The sequence below is a fragment of the Juglans microcarpa x Juglans regia genome, chromosome 3D, assembly GCF_004785595.1.
Source record: "Juglans microcarpa x Juglans regia isolate MS1-56 chromosome 3D, Jm3101_v1.0, whole genome shotgun sequence".
Classification (NCBI taxonomy): domain Eukaryota; kingdom Viridiplantae; phylum Streptophyta; class Magnoliopsida; order Fagales; family Juglandaceae; genus Juglans; species Juglans microcarpa x Juglans regia.
This window is the reverse complement of record NC_054598.1, coordinates 29,289,703-29,312,209: the sequence shown is the minus strand read 5'-3', so window position 1 is coordinate 29,312,209 and position 22,507 is coordinate 29,289,703. Positions and strand designations below refer to the sequence as shown.

The window sequence follows — 22,507 nt, the reverse complement described above, 5'->3', positions numbered from 1 at the left end:
TAAAAATCTACAAAGAACATTGTTATGTCTTGGGTAATAAACAATTGAATGATTCTCAGAATTGGAGAATACCAACAAAAGACCATTTCATATTAACCTTTGATGTGGTTGTCAGAAACACATGCAGCACAACAACAACGACAATTTGCAGATCATGTGATGGTTCTCCGATATTTGTCAAAACTAGTTTCATAAAAAGCAAAACTCTCAATCAAGGAGAAGCCACAAGCTATGTTTATAGGAATCACTTAAGCAAAAGAGCAACAAATCAAGAATCTTACAGTTGCAGGAGATTCACTAATGGCTATACAAGCAGCTGAGGACCCAAAAAAAGACTTCAAATTCGACTATTGAACCAATAGCCAAAGATATCAGAACCTTATTGCAGTCCTTTGAAAGCCAGAACATAAGGAAGATACAACGAAATCATAATCAATGCAGGCATTCCATTGTTATTTCTATTCCTCCCTGCTTACTAAGTTTCCATAGTGGTAAAGACCCCTTGTTAATTTTGTAATATATCACAGGTACTCTTACGACTCTGTAGTTTGGTTCATCTAATTATATAAATACTGCTTGTCTAAAATAATAATAATAATAATAAAAGAAAAAAACAGGATCCTGAGTCTTGAGTCTTACCAGCCAATGTCTGTAGCCTAATGGCTAATAACGTGGGCGTTTTTAGCTTCAAATGTATGAGCATCTCCAAACTTTTGTCCCGATTAAGAAGAAAGGTCTTAAAATGAGAAAAGTAATATGAAGAATTGAGTCCGTTTGGAGAAAGAAACGGTTCATTTCATCTCATTATTATAATTTTTTTAAATTTCTATATAAAATATAATAAATAATTTAACTTTTTCAAATTTTAAAATAATAATAATATTTAATTTAATTTTTATTTAAAATTATTTCATATCATCTCACGATCCAATAAGTTGAACCAATGGAAGGAGTAAGGGATAAAGGACTGAAATGTAGAATCAATAGAGAAGAATTCTCTCAAAAGATTTGACAATTTAACTAACAATAACAACAACAACAACAACAATAATTAGCAACTACTTCAAATGATTCTAGACTTGCCTTTTTATAGGCTTACGGTGGAAGACTTCAAAAAAAAGGGCAAGGCTACTATGCGGCCCAGGCTTTTTTTGTTTTTTTGGTTTTACATTTTATTAATATTTTTAAATATTTTTAAAAAATAAAAAAAATATATACTAATACACTTAAAATCACTTTCTTAATTACTAAATAAAAAAAAATTGACCGGCGGTCAATACTGGTGGCAAAGAAGCTTTTCCCCAAAAGAAAAGATAACTCTACAATTAATCCTAATCAAACTATTTAAAGCCTAATCTATTTAAAATGACCCTAAACTTCCTTTTTTATATATTTAATGGCAGTGTAACCTGCGTCAATAAGAGACGTGTAACATGATTTATACCTTGGTTATGTTTTCTCTAATAACATGGGCTGAAATACCTATAAAAAGAAGAAAGTTCCGATACTCTTGAAATATTTGAAATAAGTCCAATTGACAGAGGAGAAATACTCTAGTCACAAAGTGATTATATAAAAATAATTTTACAAATTGATGTGATTTGTTGTGATTTGTCAGATTGTAAAGTTACTTTTATTATAAAGTAGATCTGACATATCATATAAAATTATGTCAATTTATGAGATTACTTTTATATAATCTTTTATAGCGACAGAATGCTTGTATCATAAATATGTAGTGGGCTTGCGTGCTTGAGAGAAAGAGAGGGAGAGGGGCCTGGTTGGCTTTGTAAGATGGAAAATATAATCGGCTTCTTTTCATCATAGTCTTTGTTCCTCACCAACCCGGCCCATTATTGAAGCTTTTCTTTCAATGCAAGTGTCTGCACACAATCAATATTCTTATTCCAATGCCACTGCATACGACCAAAACTAGGATGTTGGAGACTGTTTCTTTAACATCTGTTGGCATTTCCCACCCCCACCGCTTACATAAAGCATCTCCATACATTCTCAAAAGCATTGAAAAATAATCAAACATTCATCCCAAAAGGAATGAAAAGATAACACCATCCTCAGCAATAGCAACTACAAGGAGTATCATCAAAACTCATGCATGAAAAGTTGTCCTTAGTTCATTACCATGTTCTTGCTGTTTTCATACTATGTTCTTTCCTTTATTGGGTTTCTGTTGGTTTACTCAGTTTCATTGCCCCCATCAGCCATATACCTTATTGAATTCCGCCATAGCCTCCCCAAACATTCTCAGCATCTCCTGCTATGGAACGAGTCCAATTCACCTTCTTCACCTTGCCAATGGCCAGGAGTTCATTGCTATCCCAAGAACAGCTTTCAAGTCAAGACCTTAAACCTCTCAGGCTTTGGACTCTCTGGTGTCTTGAACAACTCGATTTCCCATCTCTGCCACCATAAACGTTTGCTCTCTCTTGACCTCAGTGGCAACAGTTTTAGTGGTGAAATCCCCCTGCTGCTTGGAAACTGTGCCCAACTAAATACCATTCTTCTCAACGACAATGACTTCCGAGGGCCAATCCCACCTGAGCTTTTCGGATCAAAGCGGCTTTCACGGCTTGATTTGGGATATAATTCTCTCTCTGGCAGTATTCCTCCTGAGGTAAGCTTCTGCATCAATCTCGAATACTTGGGATTGTACAATAATTATCTGAGAGGAGAGATTCCAAGTGAGATATTCTCTCTACCAGCTTTGAAGTATCTTTATTTGCACACAAACAACTTCACGGGTTCTTTACCAGATTTTTCCCCTTCCTGTGCAATATCTGATCTTTGGATTCATCAAAATGCCTTTTCTGGATCTTTGCCTTATACTTTGAGCAATTGCCACAACCTTACTACGCTTATTGCATCTTTTAACAACTTTGGAGGGGTTATTTCATTAGAGATCTTCAAGGGTCTTTTGCAACTTGAGGTTCTCTATCTTGATGAAAACAAACTTGAAGGGGAAATACCAGAGACTTTGTGGGGCCTTGAAAGATTGCAAGAGCTTGTTCTTTCCGGGAACAAGCTGAATGGAAGTATACCTGAAAGAATTACTCAATGCCGTTTGCTAGTGGTTATTGCCCTCTCAAGTAATAAGCTGGTGGGTCAGATTCCTCATTCAATTGGAGATTTAAAATATTTGAAAAATTTGTTCCTCTTTGATAACATGCTTGATGGCTCACTACCTCCTCAGCTTGGAAACTGTACTTCACTTGTTGAACTTAAGCTTCAGAATAACTTCATCGGAGGGACAATTCCTCCAGAAATTTGCAATCTAGAAAATCTTGAGGTCCTTTTTCTGTTCAATAATCATATCAGAGGCCATATTCCTCTACAGATTGGTAGAATGAGTAGTCTTATGGAGTTGGCTCTGTATAACAATAACTTGACTGGTAGAATCCCACTAGGAATTACCCATTTGAAAAAGCTCACATTCCTGTCCTTCGCTCATAATAATCTCTCTGGAGAGTTGCCATCGGAGCTTGGCAAGGACAATTCTCCTGGTCTACTTAAATTGGATTTAACTGGGAATAAGCTATATGGACCAATCTCTTCTAGTATATGTACAGGCAATAATCTTTCAGTTTTGGCACTAGGGAACAACCATTTTAATGGAAGTTTTCCAGTTGGCATTGAAAAATGCTCCTCTTAGAAGGGTGATCATTAGTAACAATCTCTTGCAAGGGACTATACCGGCTGATTTGGGTAATAACTCTGGAATTTCTTTCTTAGAAGTTCGAGGCAACTTGCTTCAAGGAACAATACCTCCAATGTTGGGACATTGGAGCAATTTATCCATGCTTGATTTTTCAGATAATAGATTTTCTGGAACTATACCTCTGGAGCTTGGTAAACTAGAGGCTCTACAAGTTTTGAGACTTTCTTCAAATAGGTTGGCTGGAATGATCCCTTCTGAGCTGGGACATTGCACGGAATTGATTGAACTGGACCTCAGCAAGAACGATCTTTCAGGAAGCATTCCTTTAAAGATCATCTCAGTTGCAAAAATGCAAAGTCTTCACCTTGAAGAGAACAAACTCAGTGGAATTATTCCTGACACTTTCTCTTCCCCTCATAGTCTGTTTGAGCTGCAGCTTGGAAGCAACATATTAGAAGGCCCCATTCCTTGCAGTTTGGGTAAACTTCATCATTTTAGTTCAATTCTCAATTTGAGCAATAATAGGCTCTCCGGTAATATCCCACAATGCCTCGGCAATCTAGACAAGTTGCAAATTCTTGACCTATCAAGTAATGGTTTCTCTGGTGAAATACCAACTGCACTAAACAGTATGATCTCCCTTACCTTTGTGAACATATCGTTCAATACCCTCTCTGGAAAACTCCCTTCTGCTTGGTTGAAGTTGGTGGCTTCATATCCAGGATCTTTCCTTGGAAACCCAGGACTTTGCTTGCTTGGTAATGAAGAAAAGTACTGTGAAAAAAACTAGAAATGTAGGTAAGAGAGGCCAAGTGCTGTCTGGAGTGATTGTAGGTGTAGTAATCTCAGTGTCAATACTCTGTGCTCTAATTTACATACTAATCGCTAGAGGCTTTGGGAAGAAATCAACTCCTGATCAGTCTCTCCTTCATGATTGTCCTTCAGTAACTGAAGATTTACCTCAGGACTTACAATTTGAAGATATTATGCGTGCCACAGAAGACCCAAATGACAAGTATGTGATCGGGAGAGGCAAAGATGGGACAGTCTACCGCACAGAATCTGCAAACTCCAGAAAGCATTGGGCAGTCAAGAAGGTGGACTTGTCCAAGACAAGTTTTGTAATTGAGACAAAGACTTTAAGCTTAATTAGGCATCGGAATGTGGTGAGGATGGCAGGGTATTGCATGAAAGATGGATATGGTTACATTGTCACAGAGTACGTGCCAGGAGGGACCCTTTTTGATGCACTGCATAGAAGTGAACCACAGTTGGTTTTAGGCTGGGACACCAGATATCGTATTGCTTTCGGCATTGCACAAGGCCTTTCTTACCTTCACCATGACTGTGTGCCGCAAGTTATCCATCGAGATATCAAATCTGACAACATTCTACTGGACTCTCAACTGGAACCAAAGATAGGAGATTTCGGGATAGCGAAATTGGTTAATGATTCTGATTCAAGCTCCACAAGGTCTGCCATTGTAGGAACATTAGGCTACATCGCACCAGGTTAGTCGCAAATATAAGATAAGAACTATTCATCATCTTTTCATCATTTCCTATTATGGCATCAAATGATTGGCGGATATAAGTACTTTACTTTGTTTTTCTTGTCGATATTGAAACATTGATATTTGAAGCTGACATTGAAAGATTTATATAACAAGCATACATGCTGTCTTCTCTGATTCTGTGCTTTTCATTTGCATTTCAGAGAATGCGTATTCAACCCGGTTGACAGAGAAATGTGATGTGTATAGTTACGGAGTCATTCTGCTGGAGCTCCTTTGCAGAAGATTGCCAGTTGACCCCTGCTTTGAAGAAGGCTTGGATATTGTCTCCTGGTCAAAGAAGAAGCTGCAGGAAAATGATGAGTTCATTGGCTTCTTTGATGAGGAAATATGTTACTGGGATAGAGATGAACAACAAAAGGCATTGAAGTTGTTGGACTTGGCGCTTGAATGCACTGAACAAGTGGCGGATGCAAGACCCTCCATGAGAGATGTAGTAGCATTCCTTATCAAGTTGAACGATAAGCATGCAACCAGTTTAAGTAATAGACGGAGTTCAAGGTTATAGAATTCAATACAAAATCGTTTATCTGTTTTCATGCAGATTTTCCTTCTACTTTTAAAATTAAAAAAAAAAAAATGAAAAAGACAAAAGAAAAGTAACCAACAAACTGTGCATTGGTTTAAAACAGCTGAAACCATATCTCGTTCAACCAATGAATTTGTACAGGAAAAAAAAAAAAAATAGAAGAAGAAGAAGAAGAAGAAGGGAAAGTTTAGGTTCCATCTATTACTTGTAGAATCTGTAGTAGTATGTATCCAATGGTTATTACCTAAAACCATCCTGGTATATGCAATTCAAAGCCCCGATCCATTTCCCATATTGTTTTTAGGAAAAATTATTAAAGAATACAAAGAATTTTAAAGTAAAACTTACAAACTAATGTTGTTTGATATAGTCATGAGATCTATTTTACAATATAAATAGATTTACTATTTGGTGTATCATATCAAGTCATATAAAGTAATGTTTTGCAAAGTTTTTTTTTTTAAACCATACATTTCTTATTACTGATTAGGTCCGCCAGTTTGCTTTTAGGAGAAACTGACCCAATATTTAAAATCTTAAATATATTTATATTGTTTGTTCCATGTAACAATTAGCCTCGCTTGTTTTTACAACACATCTTATATCATTTTATTTCATCTAATCATTATAATTTTTTTAAATTTTCATACAAAATAATATAAAAATTTCAACTTTTTTTAATTCCAAAATAATAATAATATTAAAAAAATATATGCTGATAATATTTTATTTAATTTTCAACTTTTATCTCAACTCATCTCATCTCATATCATTTTCAAATTTCCACACAAAATAAAATAAAAAATTTAACTTTTTCAAATTCTAAAACAATAATAATATTAAAAAATATATATTCTAGTAATATTTTATTCAATTTTTTACTTTTATCTCATCATCTTATCTCATTTGTAAAAACAAATGAGGCATTAGTCACTTGCGACATTTAAAAGGAAAATCTTAAAACTTGATAAAAAAAAATTAAAAATAAAAAAATTGCGAAATTCATTATCTATAGGCCAAGCTCATACATTGTATTCAATGACCTAATGCCAAGCTCATTTTATCGAGACATTTTAATATAGTCTAGAAAAAATCTAAGTTCGTCTCCTATATGACCCAAATAAGAAGAAGAGGATATTTGAAAGTAGTTTTCATCTCATTTCTAAACATCATTCAAATGCAAACACTTTTAAACTAATTATTACAACTTTTTCAAACTAATCATTCCAACTTTCTCAAAATTTCAAACAAAAAACAATTCAATCTTTTCAAATTTCAAAATAAAAATAATGTTAAAAATGTTATATTCTAATAATATTTTAATTTTATAATATTTTTTATTCAACTTTTTCTCTCTCCTTTCTCAAAATCCCGTAAAACATTAACTCAAATTATCTCACTATTATTTACAAACTATCTTACTACTCTTCACAACATTCTTATCTCATCTCCCTCCGCAAACATCCATGTGTAGTCAGCCTTCCATCCCATTTGACAATCCGGACCAAAGAGGAATTGATTCGTTTATATGATCCACCATTTGGAAGCAGAAACAAGTAACACGGTAGCACAAATACCATTGCTTCGTGCAATTTCGTTATCATTAAACTTCTCAACCAAAACAAAGCAACTCACAAAGACCATCACTTTGTGCAGATTACCTACGGATTATAGAAGTTTCAACAAACACTATTAAAAAGCTCTGAACAGTGAAATTCAGAGGACTATTTTCATCAACAGATTGAGTAATGCTACAAGGGCAAGTAGTAATTATTCCTCAAACAAAAAGGGTGCAGTAAGAAATTTCATGCTTGGAGCCACAACAACAAATTGCCATAGTGCGTCTTAAGGCAGCTATTCTGTTGGCCCCACATGTTCGGGGGTTTCATTTTCTTTCAACTTTTCCAAAGCTGAAATTCGTCTGTCCAGTGACTCGGTAATGCCTTTAACCTGGAGAGAGAGAGAGAGTCATAATTAGAAATCATATCCATGTTTTCCAGAGGCAAAACACAAGAGGCATTTCATATGTAGGCCAATCGTCAAAATGCCTCATCGATTGTCATGTGCTTTGTACTTGGGAAAAAAGGTTCCATTAAAATATCCTCCAAAAGACTGACATAATTTTGCAAGTTAAGATATTGAAGTGCTGCTTCATAAACAAACTCTCATTTTGTGTTTTCAGAAGTAGGGTTGGCAATCTTTAACATGACTTGAACATGACATGAAATAAAAAAGTTAGAGTCCAGCTAATCAGGTCCGAGCCAGTTTGACAGGAGCCCAATTCATACTAGTCAAAATGAAATGATCAAGGCCATCACCTAAAGAATGCCGTTTAAATTGAGATCAAAATCTGACTAATCCATCAGCCACTAAGGGGCAATATGCCTCGTTTGCTTTCAAGACTAAAACCCAAAATTTTGAAAACTTGAAAAACCTCTCATCTCATTATTACAACTTTCCCAAATTCCCACACAAAATAAAATAAACAATTCAACTTTTTCAAATCCCAAAATAAAAATAATATTAACAAATATATTCTAACAATATTTTATTTAACATTTTAGTTTTAATCTCAACTCATCTCATCTCATTTCTGAAAACAAACGAGACTGACTCATCTACCATTAGTAGCTTTGAGCATTTGTAACATCCTATGAATAAGATAGGAGCACAATCTAAGAGTAGAAACAAACCCATGAGATAAATACTAAGCAGTTGAACCTCCAAAGGTAAACAAAAGTACTTATTTTATTTACTTTCGCATTTTGTAAAACATTAACAAGCAACATTGTGTGTGTGAGGAATGTTCAAAGATGGGAAGGCAAAAACTGAAAACATTGCTGGACAACAGAAGAAAGAACTTGAAGCTTGCAACTATTAGATGATGCAGTCCTAAACAAGTCTTATGAGAAATCAGATCTGAACTAAAACCAAACAAAAACAGATTGAACAAGATTTTTTAAGATAATTCACTAAGGAAAGGACATGGAACCCTGTATGGAAGCGATTGTATTTGTCTGATGGAGAAACGATTACCTTGATTGAAGAGTACAATGTTGAACTTGCCTATATATCTTGTCTTTTTCCTCTTCCTATTTTCTAATCACTTAGAGACGATTCAACCAGTCCTAGTAAAATGTTCTGAGTCATGTTCACCAGTTTTGCAATTCTTGAGGGTGGGTTCAAGGTTTGAAACCAAATACTGTTCGATTGAGCCCTTTTGGGCTAGTGATTGTGACAACTTGCTTCAGAGAGAGTTTTTGAAGGTCAATGGTGGATGTGAAATATGGTGCTAAGTAGTTAACAGAACATATGGGGTGGACCTTTAAAAAAATATTAGGACAGGTTTGGAGGAGTTCCCATTTTATTAGATTCAAGGAGGGCAATGGTGCAAAGATGATTCTGGTATGATGTGTAGTACAGAGTTCAGACCCTTAAGGCAGTTTATCATATGTGGTTTGGGTCATTATTAACATGTCTTCATTTTAATTTCCCTAATACCCAGCCTGTTCAAAACTCCAAATCCTTCTATGGTGTTTGTCTTCCATTCGACAGATAACAACACATCCCCAACATAACCAGTGTCCAAAACCCAATGCCTTCAGCCAATTAATTTAAACCCCAACTCCCCTAAACAAAACCAACTCACGACATGGTTCATTTCTCACAAATATGAGGTTCAAATTAAAAAAGGAAAAACATTAACACGCCATCGGACTCCACACTATGGCCTTTGTTTGAACAAGGGCAAGCAAACATTTACCAAGTCATGACTCCAACCAAATTAAACGAATGAGGCATACACACTTCTCCCATATGATTCAATTTTCATGGAAAATTAGCATAAACTAGAAAAGCCTGTCTTCAAGTAATTCATGATGTTTATTTCAAAATCTCAACAATCATTCTCCTCCACGACCCCACCGATCTAGCCCATCTAGCTTGATTAAAGATATAAATAAATAAATAAAAATACCATGAATCGACACACTAGTTAATTATCTAACCAATTCATTAAAAATCAAATAAATTACTTTCTAGTCTATCGTATTTTTCAAATTCCATCTCGACGATATGGGCTTTACGAAAACTGCCAAATAAGCATAAATTTTTCGAAAAACACATTCAAAATCAAACTAGGAATCGAATAATTCTTCATATAGTTAAAAAGCTCAAAGATCTAAAATGATGTTGATTCTGTGGTGGTAAGGTACCTGTTCGGAAATGGCCTCCTGGGCAACCTTGTAATCTCTGTGAAGAATGTAGAGCCCCAGAAACGACGACGCTGCAGCCCCCGTGAAGAACGAGGCCAATCTCACTCTCAGTACGTAACCCATTTTCCTCTCCTCTCCTCTCCTCCGCTGTCTGATCTCCCTTATTAGAAGCGTCGCGCAAGTCTATTTTTTAAAGAATAATTCTTCTGATGCTTATTTTAGGGAAATTTGGACATAGCATTTTTTTTTTCTTTTTCTTTTGAAAATTCTATTCATCATCCCACATATCACAATTTTTTTTATTTTTTTTTTCTCTTACCAAATCTATAATATATAGATGATGAGTAGAATAATTCAATTAGTTTAAGATAAATACAACCAAAATTATTTTAAAAAAAAAGTATGGTGTGTGATGTATGAGATGATGAGTAGCAAAACTCTTATTGTTCAAAACTAACATTTTATGTAAAAAAAAAAAAAAAAAAAGAACTAACATCTTATGATTACAGTTATTTTAAAAGAATAATAATATATACAATACATTTCACAACACATTTTACATAACTTTCCTTCTTAAGTTTTTATGCCCATCAACATTAACGGAAAGTACGTGACCCAATTATAAAATGTCATGCATGATATATAATCTTTTAAAAAGTTAAATCAAATGTTTTAAACTAAATCTAATTTCAATAATTAAAAAAAATTTATTATTAAAAATTTTAAAAATTTCAAAAAATCAGAAAGAAAGAAAGGACAACCACCAATTGTGGCTGCCATTGCAACTACCAATGGTGGCCATGTTCTAGCCACCATCAGGGTGGCCAAAACTAGCTGACTTTCATCATGGCCGAGTTCTAACCACCAATTAGTGGCCATATCTCAACAAAAGAGTGGTTACCGGGGTGGCACCCCAGCCTTTGGAGGCAGGCGGATGCCGGCCCAAACCACTTCACAAGTCGGGGCGGCACCTCAATATTTGGCCACCACTTGATGGCTAAGATTAGTCAGTTCTAACTACCCTAGTATTGGCTAGAACATGGCCATAAGTGGCTGTCTACTAACAGTTCTTGATATTTTGATTTTTTTACCAAGCTATTAGAAAGTTCTTGGTCTGAATTTTTTATAGAGTATAGTTAATATGTTTATATGAAAGTTTTATGAGGAGTCTTTGCATGTTATATGCTTTTGATGAAAGTTTTATTAGATCTAAAAAGTTGGAAATTGGAAGGAGTAAAACAGTTTTTATTTTGTGAAAGTTTAGATCTTTTGTGGTAAAATCATGCTCCAATGACTTTGATATTTTTATACAATGATCGTAAGACTTTGAACTACATGTTAGAATGTTAGTTTAGGGATATTTCATGTTGGTTTTGAAGATATAATTTTTTATGCATGGAAAGGTTTGGTTAGGTCACAGATCTGAGGTTTTTGGATAGACCTATGTTTTAGTTTAATTTTGGTCATGTGATCTTAAGTTTAATGCTTGGATATACTCTAGGACATGATTTTAAACCATATGATGTTATTGGTTTGTGATTAGTTTCATGGTATGTTTCGGAACAAAGGATTTGATCAAAACCAAACCTTAAGGCAATCGGTTGTTGGTATGGGTTTTGAAACCAAAAGTTGGGCGATGGATTTTTGTAACTTTTGTAATTTTTACTTGATGATTCAAAGTATCTTAGTTCTTAGGAGTGTGTTATGAACATATTAGAAGAAAGTTTTTAAACTTTTGGAGTTCTTGGAGATATTTTAAAAAGAGACAACATTGAGAATCACAAAAAGATTTTTGTGATTTTTGTAAATTTAGATTTTGTTAGTTGATCTTGTTTGATTTTTTAAACATAGGATGCGATCATCCATATTTCAATATTTTGGTTTTAAGCATGAGAAATGAGGTTGATAGAATTGCAACAAATGTCAAGAGTTTTTGCCTTTGGAGGTTTCACCCTTAGTATGTTTGTAATATGTTTTAAATTTTTCTAATTATATATTTGAATTTAGTTCAAAATTTACATGATGAATGTAAATTTTAATGAGTTTTGAAGTTAGGATGTAAAATCATTAAGTTAGGGATGAAATTGTCATTTTCCCACATATAGGGGTAAAATGATAATTTTTCTCTAAAAAAGTCATTATTACTAATGAATTTTCTAACACTCAGAAATCTCCACTTGCAGTTTCTCATGTTTTGCATCTTTTTCTCCGTAATGCGACGATCACTATAAGCTAGCTTCCAACTTATTATCAGATTATTGTGTATGTATGTTGATAAGAGAACTAGTGGTTATGTACTTATGTTATATATATGCCATGTCACTGCATGTATATCTGTTACATATTATATTCTATCACAAAATAATTATCTGTCGCACAATATATTCTATCATACAATATTTATCTGTTACACAATATATTTTGTCATGTAATTTTTAACTGTTACACGTTATGCCATGCCACGTAATATTTATATATTTCATGTTATGTCATATCACGAAATGTTTGTTTGTTACATGTTATATCACGTCACGAAATGTTTGTCTGTTATATGTTATGACATGTCACGAAATGTTTGTCTGTTATATGTTCTGTCAATCACAAAATGTTTGTCTGTTATATGTTATGACATGTCACGAAATGTTTGTCTGTTATATGTTCTATCATGTCACAAAATGTTTGTCTGTTTCATATTATGCCATGTCACAAAACGTCTATCTGTTATATGTTATGTCATGGCACTAAATGTTTGTCTTTCTTATATTGTGTCATGTCATACATATCACGTACATATCATGTTACGTCAGGTTATCTGTCATTTTACTTCATATCATGTCATGTCTCAAGTACAGAGTGTGTCTCGAAAACAATATTTTCACGTCAATCAAGTCAATTTCAAGTTTCAGTTTCATGTTCAATTTCGTGCCTTATTAATTCATGTTCAAATCAAGTTCTTGTTATCTGTTAATTTAAACCACAATCAAGGAGTATATGATATGTCTGGTACTGTGGTCAAGGCATATATACTTCCTAGTACTACGGTAAAGGAATATAATTTGTCTTAATACAAAAAGGATACTCATGATGAAGTTGTAGGAGCTACCTAAGCACTCTCATTTTCTTAATCAGAATGCATAATTTCAATTACAGGAGATAGCATTTCCAGTTCATATGTTTCACGTTCATGTTCATGTTATTTTAACGTTTAGTTCAGTTCAGTTCATATTCAATCTCAGTTCAATTCATGTTCAGTTCAAGTTTAATTTATGCCATGTTTGTTTCACATCAGTTCACTTCATTTCATGTAAGTTCAAGTCATGTTAGCACATGTCATGTTGTTTGTCATGTCATGTCAAGCTTACTCATACTCACATTTTGCATTCATGCAATTATTGTTATGCATGCATCTTTAAACTGTCAGTTTAAGTTATCTGTTAACTTGTTGAGATTTACAATCAAATCTCATTTAATAGTCTCAAATGATTACAAATCTCACTTGTAATCACATCAATTGACTTCATTTTATGTCAATTCAGAAGAATGATAGACGATGTGTCGGGATCTAAAGAACCCACCCATGAAAGATTGGAGAAGATTGAATAGAATGTGGAGTACAAATAAAGTCGATGGCGCCTAGAGCCTATCTGATAGGAACCTATGTGTTGTGGCTCATGGCCAAGCCACTAGCCATGTCAGCCACATGCCAACAGCCACATGCCAACAGCCATGCTAGCCATGCCCATGGCATGGCCTAGAGCCTATCTGATAGGAACCTATGTGTTGTGGCTCATGGCCAAGCCACTAGCCATGTCAGCCACATGCCAACAGCCATGCTAGCCATGCCCATGGCCCATGCCATGGGCTAGCCTAGCCCACTCATGGGCTCATGCATGTCATGGGTCAACTTGACCCATGCCAACTATGTTATTTTTTATTATTTATTTTTATTTAATTATTTATTTTTCAATGGACGTATTGAGGGTTTCCAAGTTGTAATCCTTATAAATAGGACCCTTAGTCTTTGCATTGACATCTTTTGGCAAATTCCCTAGTAGGTAGACTATTTTGTTCTTGAGATCACCATTCGGTGCTAAGGCACTTGGGCTCTTTGGGGTGCAATACGTGAATCCCTTAAGAGAGGATCATACCTTGCAATTCGTGAATAGGTGTGGTTCAATCTATCTTGTTCTTGCAATTTGGTGCAATTCGTGAATCCAAGTTGTTGTTCTCTTTGTTATTTTCAAGTTCATCAATAAAGAGATTTATTTTATCTATGTGCAATACGTGAATCATAGTTGAATTGGCTATCTATTTTTCACTTTGTTCTTGATTATTTATCATTTGTTCATCGTGTTCTTCATTTGTTCTTGGTGTTCATTCATTCCATTGCTCATTTGATTCATTCCATATCACATACTCGACTACCATCTTGTTTGTCATCATTTCCATACATTGACACACTTTACATAAAGCCTTCCCACCGTCCAACTTGCCCTAGCCGAAATACCTAGCCACTATCTCCATCAAACCCTAGTCATATTCCCCACTTACCATACTCGACCAACCCTAGTGTTGCCCTACTTTCCATAATAGTTCACATTACCATAATTAGCCCTTCATCCATATAAGCTCTAGCTATCCACCTCAAGATTCCATAAGGTGATTCATTCCTTTTAGAAGTCTTACCTCCATCATCCATTGACCTAGCCATCCATCAAGAGTCCCTCTTGAGTCAACTTCCTTACTTTTAGGAAAGTTGATTTATTCCAATCACATCCCTAAAATCTCTCCATCCTCTTACCATATTCAAATTCAAATTCAAATCCCTTAATTTAAAGAATTGCAAATCCTCTTCAATTCCTTAAATCACTCTTCATACAATCTCTCTAAGTCAACTATTGACTTGTCATCTTAATTCAAATTCAAATTTCCCTCTTCGCTCAAATATTCCTTCCATCTTACAAACTTCTCATATCTACTTCTAAACCAACTAGCCAATCTTCCTAAGACCAAGTCAATCACAATCCGCCCACCTTAGCCTCACTCTTCCATCTCATTCTCAAACCCTAGCATCATCCTAAACTCCAACCCTAAGCCAACTCTTGCAAATCTCGAAATTCACCCTAGTTACCCCATAAAACCCTAGCTACACTACACCATACCTACCCTAATCAGCATCCAAGTGGCCCAAACATCAAGGGCAACCCTTAAGCCATTCCCATTGCATCAAACACCCATAATCCTAAGCCATTTTTCCAAGATCACGCCTACCCTAATCCCACCATAGCCCACGGCAACCCTAGTTGCCTCCAACCTGAACCCTAACCTCATATCATCATTTAACCCTAGCCTCCATCATCTTGGCACTTCACTCAAGAATAAGTCTAGCCACCCACATTGATTTGCCTTAGCCTAAACACTTAGCCTACCCAAGTGCATCATCATTCCATCACTTAAACACCATCATTTTGTGGAAGGCCAAGCAAGTTGGCAAGATCACTCGGTCGTCATCTTCACCAAAGCAAGCTCGTGGACCTTAGTGTTACGGACAAGACTGTGGTCCCTAACACTATCCCCCATTTTTCAGGACGTCAGTTTGGATATCATAGTTGAGCTGCGTGAATGGCTAAGCAAATTAGTACAATAGCTTTTATTTCCAAACTGTAGTTATGGACTGCCGTCTCCAATACTCTTTACATTACAGACCTGTTGTGCAAGTACTGTAACCTTTTGAATACTAGTTATCACGTAACTTTTATGAAACATGTTTATGTTTTGGGATATATTACTTATGGTACATAGTATTGCTCAATGAAAAAAATTATCCACTGCAAATATTGCATATTATTAGTTGCATATTAAATGCATTGCATCTTTATCTGTCATGAATAGGGGTGTAACCGGTCCGGTTTTGGACAAAATCTAGGATCGAACCGGTATATACCAGTTTTGTATTTTCCAAAACTGATTACGCATTGGTTACCCTCCTAAACCGGTACTTCCGGTTTCTGGTCCGGTCCGGTTTTTTCGATTTTTTTTAAATGTAAGTTTCACAATTTTTCATTAAAAATTTGTTTAAAAAAAACTAATTTAAAAAAATATGTTTTATACTTTTATTAACATATTAGACTATATAGTAGTGTTAATATTAGACTATTGGTATAAATAATTTATATATTAGTATTAGTTATAAACTATATATTTAATATTAGTATTAGTTATAAACTTTTAGTAAAAACTTGTAGTATTAATTATAAGTATAACTATAGTCATTAGTCAATATTAGACTATTGGTATTAGTTATAAACTTTTAGAGATTTAATATTAAAATTTTATGTAATAATTTATAAATTATAATAAGACATTATTTCATATATGAATATATATAATTATATATATTATATATAAAAATTTCACATAAAAATTTATAATTATACATAATATATAAAACTTATATATATATTAATATATATAATATTTTGTATAAAACTTATATATACAATAATACAAATATTATTTTTTATATTTTTTTTTTATTAACCGGTCCGGTACGGTCCGGTCCGGTTTGAAAAATTCTAAAACCGGAACCGGGCGATTTTCACATTCTAAAAACTAATCCGGTTCGGACCGGTTTTCCGGTTTGGATTTATAACCCTAGTCATGAATAGGAGCATGCAATCTTGTGTTGCATATCCCAACACTTCAAATTCCGTCAAATCCCAAGTGGAATTTAGGGGTGTCACAAGGACCATTTATGCACAATGAACACACTTGATTCCAATTTGTCCATCACCAACTTATGAGATAAATACTCTCATGGGAGTGTCACCATATTGCCAAAACTCTGTCTAATTTTCGTACATATTCGTTCAAATTCTACAATGATATTAAGAGTCTGGTCATGAAAAAAGGGTTAATTTCGAGCATCACGAAGACCATTAATAGATAAATGTTTGATTTGGCAACCATACTTGCATATTACAATCATTTGAGGAGGCTATTGGATCCAAGGCAAAAGCTTTTTCAAATTACGGTCAGGGGTCTTGAATATACTGTAATTTGCAGAATTTGGTTACTAGTTATTATTTTGAAGAAAACCATTGGAATATTTTCACTCAAAGAGGAAAAACAGTGCTGCCCGAAATAAAGAAAAATAAAATTTTTTCAAAAATTGTTTCGGCCAATCACCGAAGTTGCTCACTGTTATCTGGGCTTGAGAGTGTTAGGAACACGTCAAATATTAGGTCACTATCGTCTAGTACGCCAGAAGAAGACACTACTTAGAATTTTACAGAAACAAGAAGTACTAGGCGCAAGGAAGAAGATGAAACCTTTAGTCGAAACGGTACTTTTTCGATAAATGGTCACAAGGATTCAAATAATCTTATGCTAAATGACAGTGTCGTTCACTCAAGTAAGAAGGAAATTGACCAAAACGACATTGTCTATTTGGTCGTATCTGGGGAACCAAACGGTGCATCAGATGACGTTGTTTCGAGCAAGGGCCTAAACGATGTCGTTCCAAGAACGCTGGAAGCTACTCATAAAAAAAAAAAAAAAAAAAAAAAAACGCGACGTCGTTTCAGCCAAACAGAATGACACAATTTCATTTGGAAAGGGCTTCCACCAAACAGCATGCATATAGGCCTTAATGCCTGCCTACTTAGGCTCATAAAAAACTAGGCTCGAGCCCAAGCCCAAGTCACCAGCTCACAAGCCGACCCACAAGACAAGGTCACGCGTCGAGCCGAAGACAGAGTTGTGCACCAAGCCATTGATCGCGTCGTTGACCGTTAGTATATTGTGACTGAACCCGACTTGAATCAACTGGCTCGGTTTTCTAAACTAGTTAAGGCCAATTTTGGTATTTTTGGTCGTTCTAGATCATTTCAGGCCTGATTTGGTCTATTGAAAAGCTTTTCTGCTCCAAATTTTGTGCCAAATCATTATAGGGCACATGTTGGTCAAAATTATTGCTAGAAATTTCTTGAAATGGGAGAAACATCAAGGAAAGTTCGTGAAAATATACAATTGGGACGTCACTTCTATTACTCTCCTTATTTAAAATATAATAGGAGTATTTTTAGACTGCAACATTGGATTAAATCCAAAGATTATTATTATTATTATTAAGTTTGTAATAATTTTATTTTCTCACAATTAATTTGTAAGGTTTATTATTTATAGCACCAAAAAAAAGTATTGATCACTCGGGGATTGAAAATTTGAATGGAAAATATTTTCGGGTCAGGAAAAGGTATATAACTTTTCTTTTAACCCATGAAAAGGCCTTATACACATTAACAACACCAAAGCCATTAGAAAATGTCAAAAATGGGCCCAATGGAAATAGAAGCAACGTACGAACTAGAGATAAATGGGAAGAACATAATGTATGGGCAAAAACTTTAATTTTATATTGTATGAATGATCATATCATTCCCCTCTTTGAAGACTATGAAATTGCCAAATAAGTTATGGATGCAATTGAGGCAAAATATGGTTTAAGGTCGGATACTTATAAACAATTATTATTGGATAAGTATAAGCGGGCTTGCATGAAAGAGAATGATAACATAGGTGATCATGTGCTTTAAATGGAATGGATTGCAACAAAATTATACGATGCTAGTCATCCTCCCACTGATAAAATGCAAGTTACAACCATATTGAATAGTATTCCTTCATCTTGGAATTATATTGTTACTTCTTTAACACATAGTAAAAATCAAAATAACAATGGCATCGCTTCTAGTACTTTTAAATTTTTAATACTTCAAATGAGAAATGATGAAAAGGAGGAACAGAGATAGTGAATCATCTAATTTGTTGATGGCTCAGGACAAACGTTCTATGCAAAACAAAATGAAGTTAAAATAGTTTAAGAAAAAGAAATAGTTGAAAAAGAGGTAAAGTAAACCGTTTACTGGAAAATGTTTTAAATGTGGGAATAATTAGCATTATAAATCACAATACCCTAGTAAGAAAAAATTACAAGAAAGCAAGGAAATTGTGATGACAGTTTCAAAATTAATACTTATGGAACCAACGTCAGATTCATAGTAGGTTGAGTCTGCAGCAACAAGACATATTGCAAGAACAAAGACCTGTTTTTCAAACTCGAAGAGAAGCAAACAGGTGAGCATAGAGTTTATATAGATAACAACACATACTACAATATCTTGGGACAATGTACATGTATATTTAAAGTTAATGGTTCCATTATTTTACTTAGTGATATATTATATGCACTAGTATTCCTAGGAATTTAGTATCAATGCCTATACTAGATCATAAAAGCTACATACATATTTGAGTTTAAGTCTGGAATTGTTGTTATAAGTAAGGGTAATATGTCAATGAAAGACGTGAGAAATCAAAATATGTATGTACTAAATGTTGATATTAATAAAGTATCTATTTCTGATTATTTAAATGTATCTACTGATTGTGCATAATTATGACATTTAAGATTAGGCCATATAAATAAAAATAAGATAATCAGAATGTATAAAATTGGATTAATATCACAAATAAATTTAGATAATCTTGATATATGTGAATCATGTATCAAAAGAAAAATAAATAGTAAATCTTTTTCCAAAAGTTGAAAATCCAAAAATTTACTTGAAGTTATACATTCTGATGTTTGTGGACCTTTTAAAACAAAAACCTATAGAGGAATTGAGTATTTTCTTACTTTTATTACTTTCATTGATGACTATTCAAGATAAGGACATATCTATTTACTCAGACATAAATCTAAGACAATTGAAAAATTTTAAAAATATAAAACAGAAGTAGAAACCCAGTTGAGTAGGCCCATTAAAGGTTTGAATAGTGATAAATGAGGTGAATTTAAAGTTTTGAATAATTTATGCAAATTGAATGGTATAAGATATATTTATACTATGACATATAAACCTCAACAAAATGACATTGCATAAAGAAGAAATAGAACTATATTGGAAATGATGAGATTGATGATGACATATGTTGATTTACCAACGCATTTTTTGGGAGAAACATTATCGACTGCGGCATATATATTAAATAGAGTTAAAATCATATTGAAACATCTAACATCTTATAAAATATGGACCGGACATAAATCAAACTTAAGTAAACTCAAAATGTGGGATTGTAAGGCACAAGTACTTATTCTAAGTAGGGGTGTAAATTCAAACCGGAAAACGGGTCCGAACTGGTTTTACCGGTTTTGAACCGGTCCAGTCCGGAACCGGTTCTTAGAATGTGAAAACTGGCCGGTTCCTGTCCGGTTCCAGTTTTAGGATTTTTCGGACCGGACCGGTTGATAAAAAAATATATATAAAAAATAATATTTGTATTATTGTATATATAAGTTTTATACAAAATATTATATATATATATTAATATATATAAGTTTTATATATTATGTATAATTATAAATTTTTATGTGAAACTTTTATATATAATATATATAATTATATATATCCATATATGAAATAATTTCTTATAATAATTTATAAATTATTACATAAAATGTTAATAATAAATCATTAAAAATTTATAACTAATACTAATAGTCTAATATAGACTAATGACTATAGTTATACTTATAATTAATACTACAAGTTTTTACTAAAAGTTTATAACTAATACTAATATTAAATATATAGTTTATAACTAATACTAATATATAATTTATTACTATACCAATAGTCTAATATTAATACTATTATATAGTCTAATAAATTAATAAAAGTATAAAACATATTTTTTTAAATCATTTTTTTTTATAAAAAAATTTTTAATGACAAATTGTGAAACTTACATTTTAAAAAAACTGAAAAACTGGACCGAAAATCGGTAAAACCGGAAGTACCGGTTTAGGAGGGTAACCGGTGTGTAATCGGTTTTAAAAAATACAAAACCAGTACATACCGGTTCGGTTCTAGATTTTGTCCAAAACTAGACCGGACCGAACCGGTTACACTCCTAATCCCAAGGCCACTAAGGGGCAAATTGAAAAGTAAAACCTGAAAATGCAGGTTTATTTGGTTTCTAGAAAACATAAATGGCTACAAATTTTATCATTCTGATAGAGAATTGATAGAAAGTAGAGATGTTGTTTTTTTTAGAAAATACTTACCTTGTTACTCCAGTTGATCAAATAGATTTATTAAATGATCTTGAAAATCAACAAATCTCTTTAGAATCTGACAATGAAAGTCCTAACATTACTCAGACACAGAGTACTGGAAATAAAAAAAAAAAGTCAGATACAAATCAATTTTCAGGAGGAAATAAGCGAAATACTTAAAGTTCCTTATATTCAAGTTGTGGGAAGCATCACGTATACAATGACAAGTAAGAGACCAAGCATTTGTCATGCAATAGGATTGGTAAGCGGATATCAATCCGATTCAGGTAAGGGACATTGGCAAGCAGTGAAGCATATATTAAGGTATAAGCTACCAAAAATATGAAAGTGTGCTTTGGGATCAATGGTCTAGAATTATTTGGCTATAGTGATGCTGATTTTTGGAAGTGGTGTAGATGATAGAAAATCTATAAGTAGATATATATTTCTATTTTGGTGGAACAACAGTTTCTTGGTTAAGTATGAAACAAGCTTGTATTGCTAAGTTTACTATAGAAGTAGAATATATTGCTCATAATACTGCAATGAGTAATAAGGTATGGATGAAACGATGTATTGAAAGTTTAAATTTTGGTACATCCATAAAACTAATCAATTTGTTTTTCATAATCAGTCTGTTATCTTATTGATAAAAAATGGAATACAGAGTTCCAAAGGAAAATACTTTGATGTGTATTATCACTATATTTTAGATATAATTGAAAGAGATGAGATTAATGTTAATTTTATTTTCTTGAACGAGATGGCAGCAGATCCGATGACCAAGGGATTGTCTCCTAAGAAATTCAAAAAACATGTGACTAGAATGGGGTTAAGAGATTCCTAGGTGAAGCAACCTCATGGTCGACACGCATAACATAGAAAATTATGGGATGGCTAGAAAAATGGAGTTATGGTGATACTCAAATAAAAATTTTGGTTATTTATAAAGTCGTTGATAAGGTAATTAAGGAAAACTTTAAAAATAGCATTAGGGTGAGTACTTGATAAAACTTCAATGTAGGTTGATTAACCAAATAATTGGTTTATTATTTGTAAAGTCATTGATAAGGTGATTAGGGAAAGCCTCAAGAATAACATCTAGAGAGAGTACTTAACAAAAATTCAGTGCAGGTCGATACATGTGTTATGTATTTCGCTGAAGTTGTCAATTGTAATAGGGATATTGATTATTAATCCAATCACGGATAATTGATATAGTTCATCAAATTTATTTTATTGAAATAAACTATCCCTTTATACGTGGTCAGTGGGAGCACATATGATGAAGGGTGTAGTCAGATAAGATAATGATAAAAGCGTGCACACGTAGAGACTTGTTATGCTCTGACACTGATCTACAGGAGTCTACAGATGAGAGTTGAGTAG

At 33.5% G+C, this 22,507-nt stretch overlaps 1 protein-coding gene and 2 long non-coding RNA genes across 4 annotated transcripts in view; 2 read left to right on the top strand and 1 right to left on the bottom strand.

Moving 5' to 3' along the window:
* The first annotated feature begins 1,912 nt into the window (after nucleotides 1-1,912).
* On the top strand, nucleotides 1,913-5,790 carry LOC121256543 (leucine-rich repeat receptor-like protein kinase PEPR2). 2 transcript variants are annotated; one of them, XR_005939020.1, is made up of 2 exons: nucleotides 1,913-5,188; nucleotides 5,394-5,790. XR_005939020.1 is itself a non-coding variant. In XM_041157382.1 (2 exons), exons 1-2 carry the CDS (start codon nucleotides 4,438-4,440, stop codon nucleotides 5,756-5,758), a joined length of 1,116 nt encoding a protein of 371 aa, XP_041013316.1. In that variant the 5' UTR covers nucleotides 1,937-4,437; the 3' UTR covers nucleotides 5,759-5,790. The 2 variants fall into 2 exon arrangements, 1 of the variants encoding a protein (XP_041013316.1); XM_041157382.1 differs by having other exon boundaries at nucleotides 1,937-5,188.
* A 1,692-nt stretch (nucleotides 5,791-7,482) lies between these two features.
* LOC121256629 lies at nucleotides 7,483-10,247 on the bottom strand. The gene is made up of 2 exons (XR_005939037.1): nucleotides 9,994-10,247; nucleotides 7,483-7,729 (listed from the first exon to the last, which is right to left on the bottom strand). It is a non-coding gene; the product is annotated as an uncharacterized LOC121256629 (long non-coding RNA).
* A 3,842-nt stretch (nucleotides 10,248-14,089) lies between these two features.
* Nucleotides 14,090-22,507, top strand: part of LOC121253844 — a 24,178-nt gene continuing 15,760 nt past the window's right edge. Inside the window, exons 1-2 of the long non-coding RNA XR_005938509.1 lie at nucleotides 14,090-14,217; nucleotides 17,791-17,796. This is a non-coding gene — a long non-coding RNA (uncharacterized LOC121253844). The remainder of the gene's footprint in view (nucleotides 14,218-17,790; nucleotides 17,797-22,507) is intronic.

Bases quoted from the DNA above. Each gene is read 5' to 3' on its own strand.
- LOC121256543 (XM_041157382.1), top strand. From the start codon at position 4,438: ATGAAGAAAAGTACTGTGAAAAAAACTAGAAATGTAGGTAAGAGAGGC. The intron at 5,189-5,393 runs GTTAGTCGCAAA...TTTGCATTTCAG, and splicing joins ATTAGGCTACATCGCACCAG to AGAATGCGTATTCAACCCGG.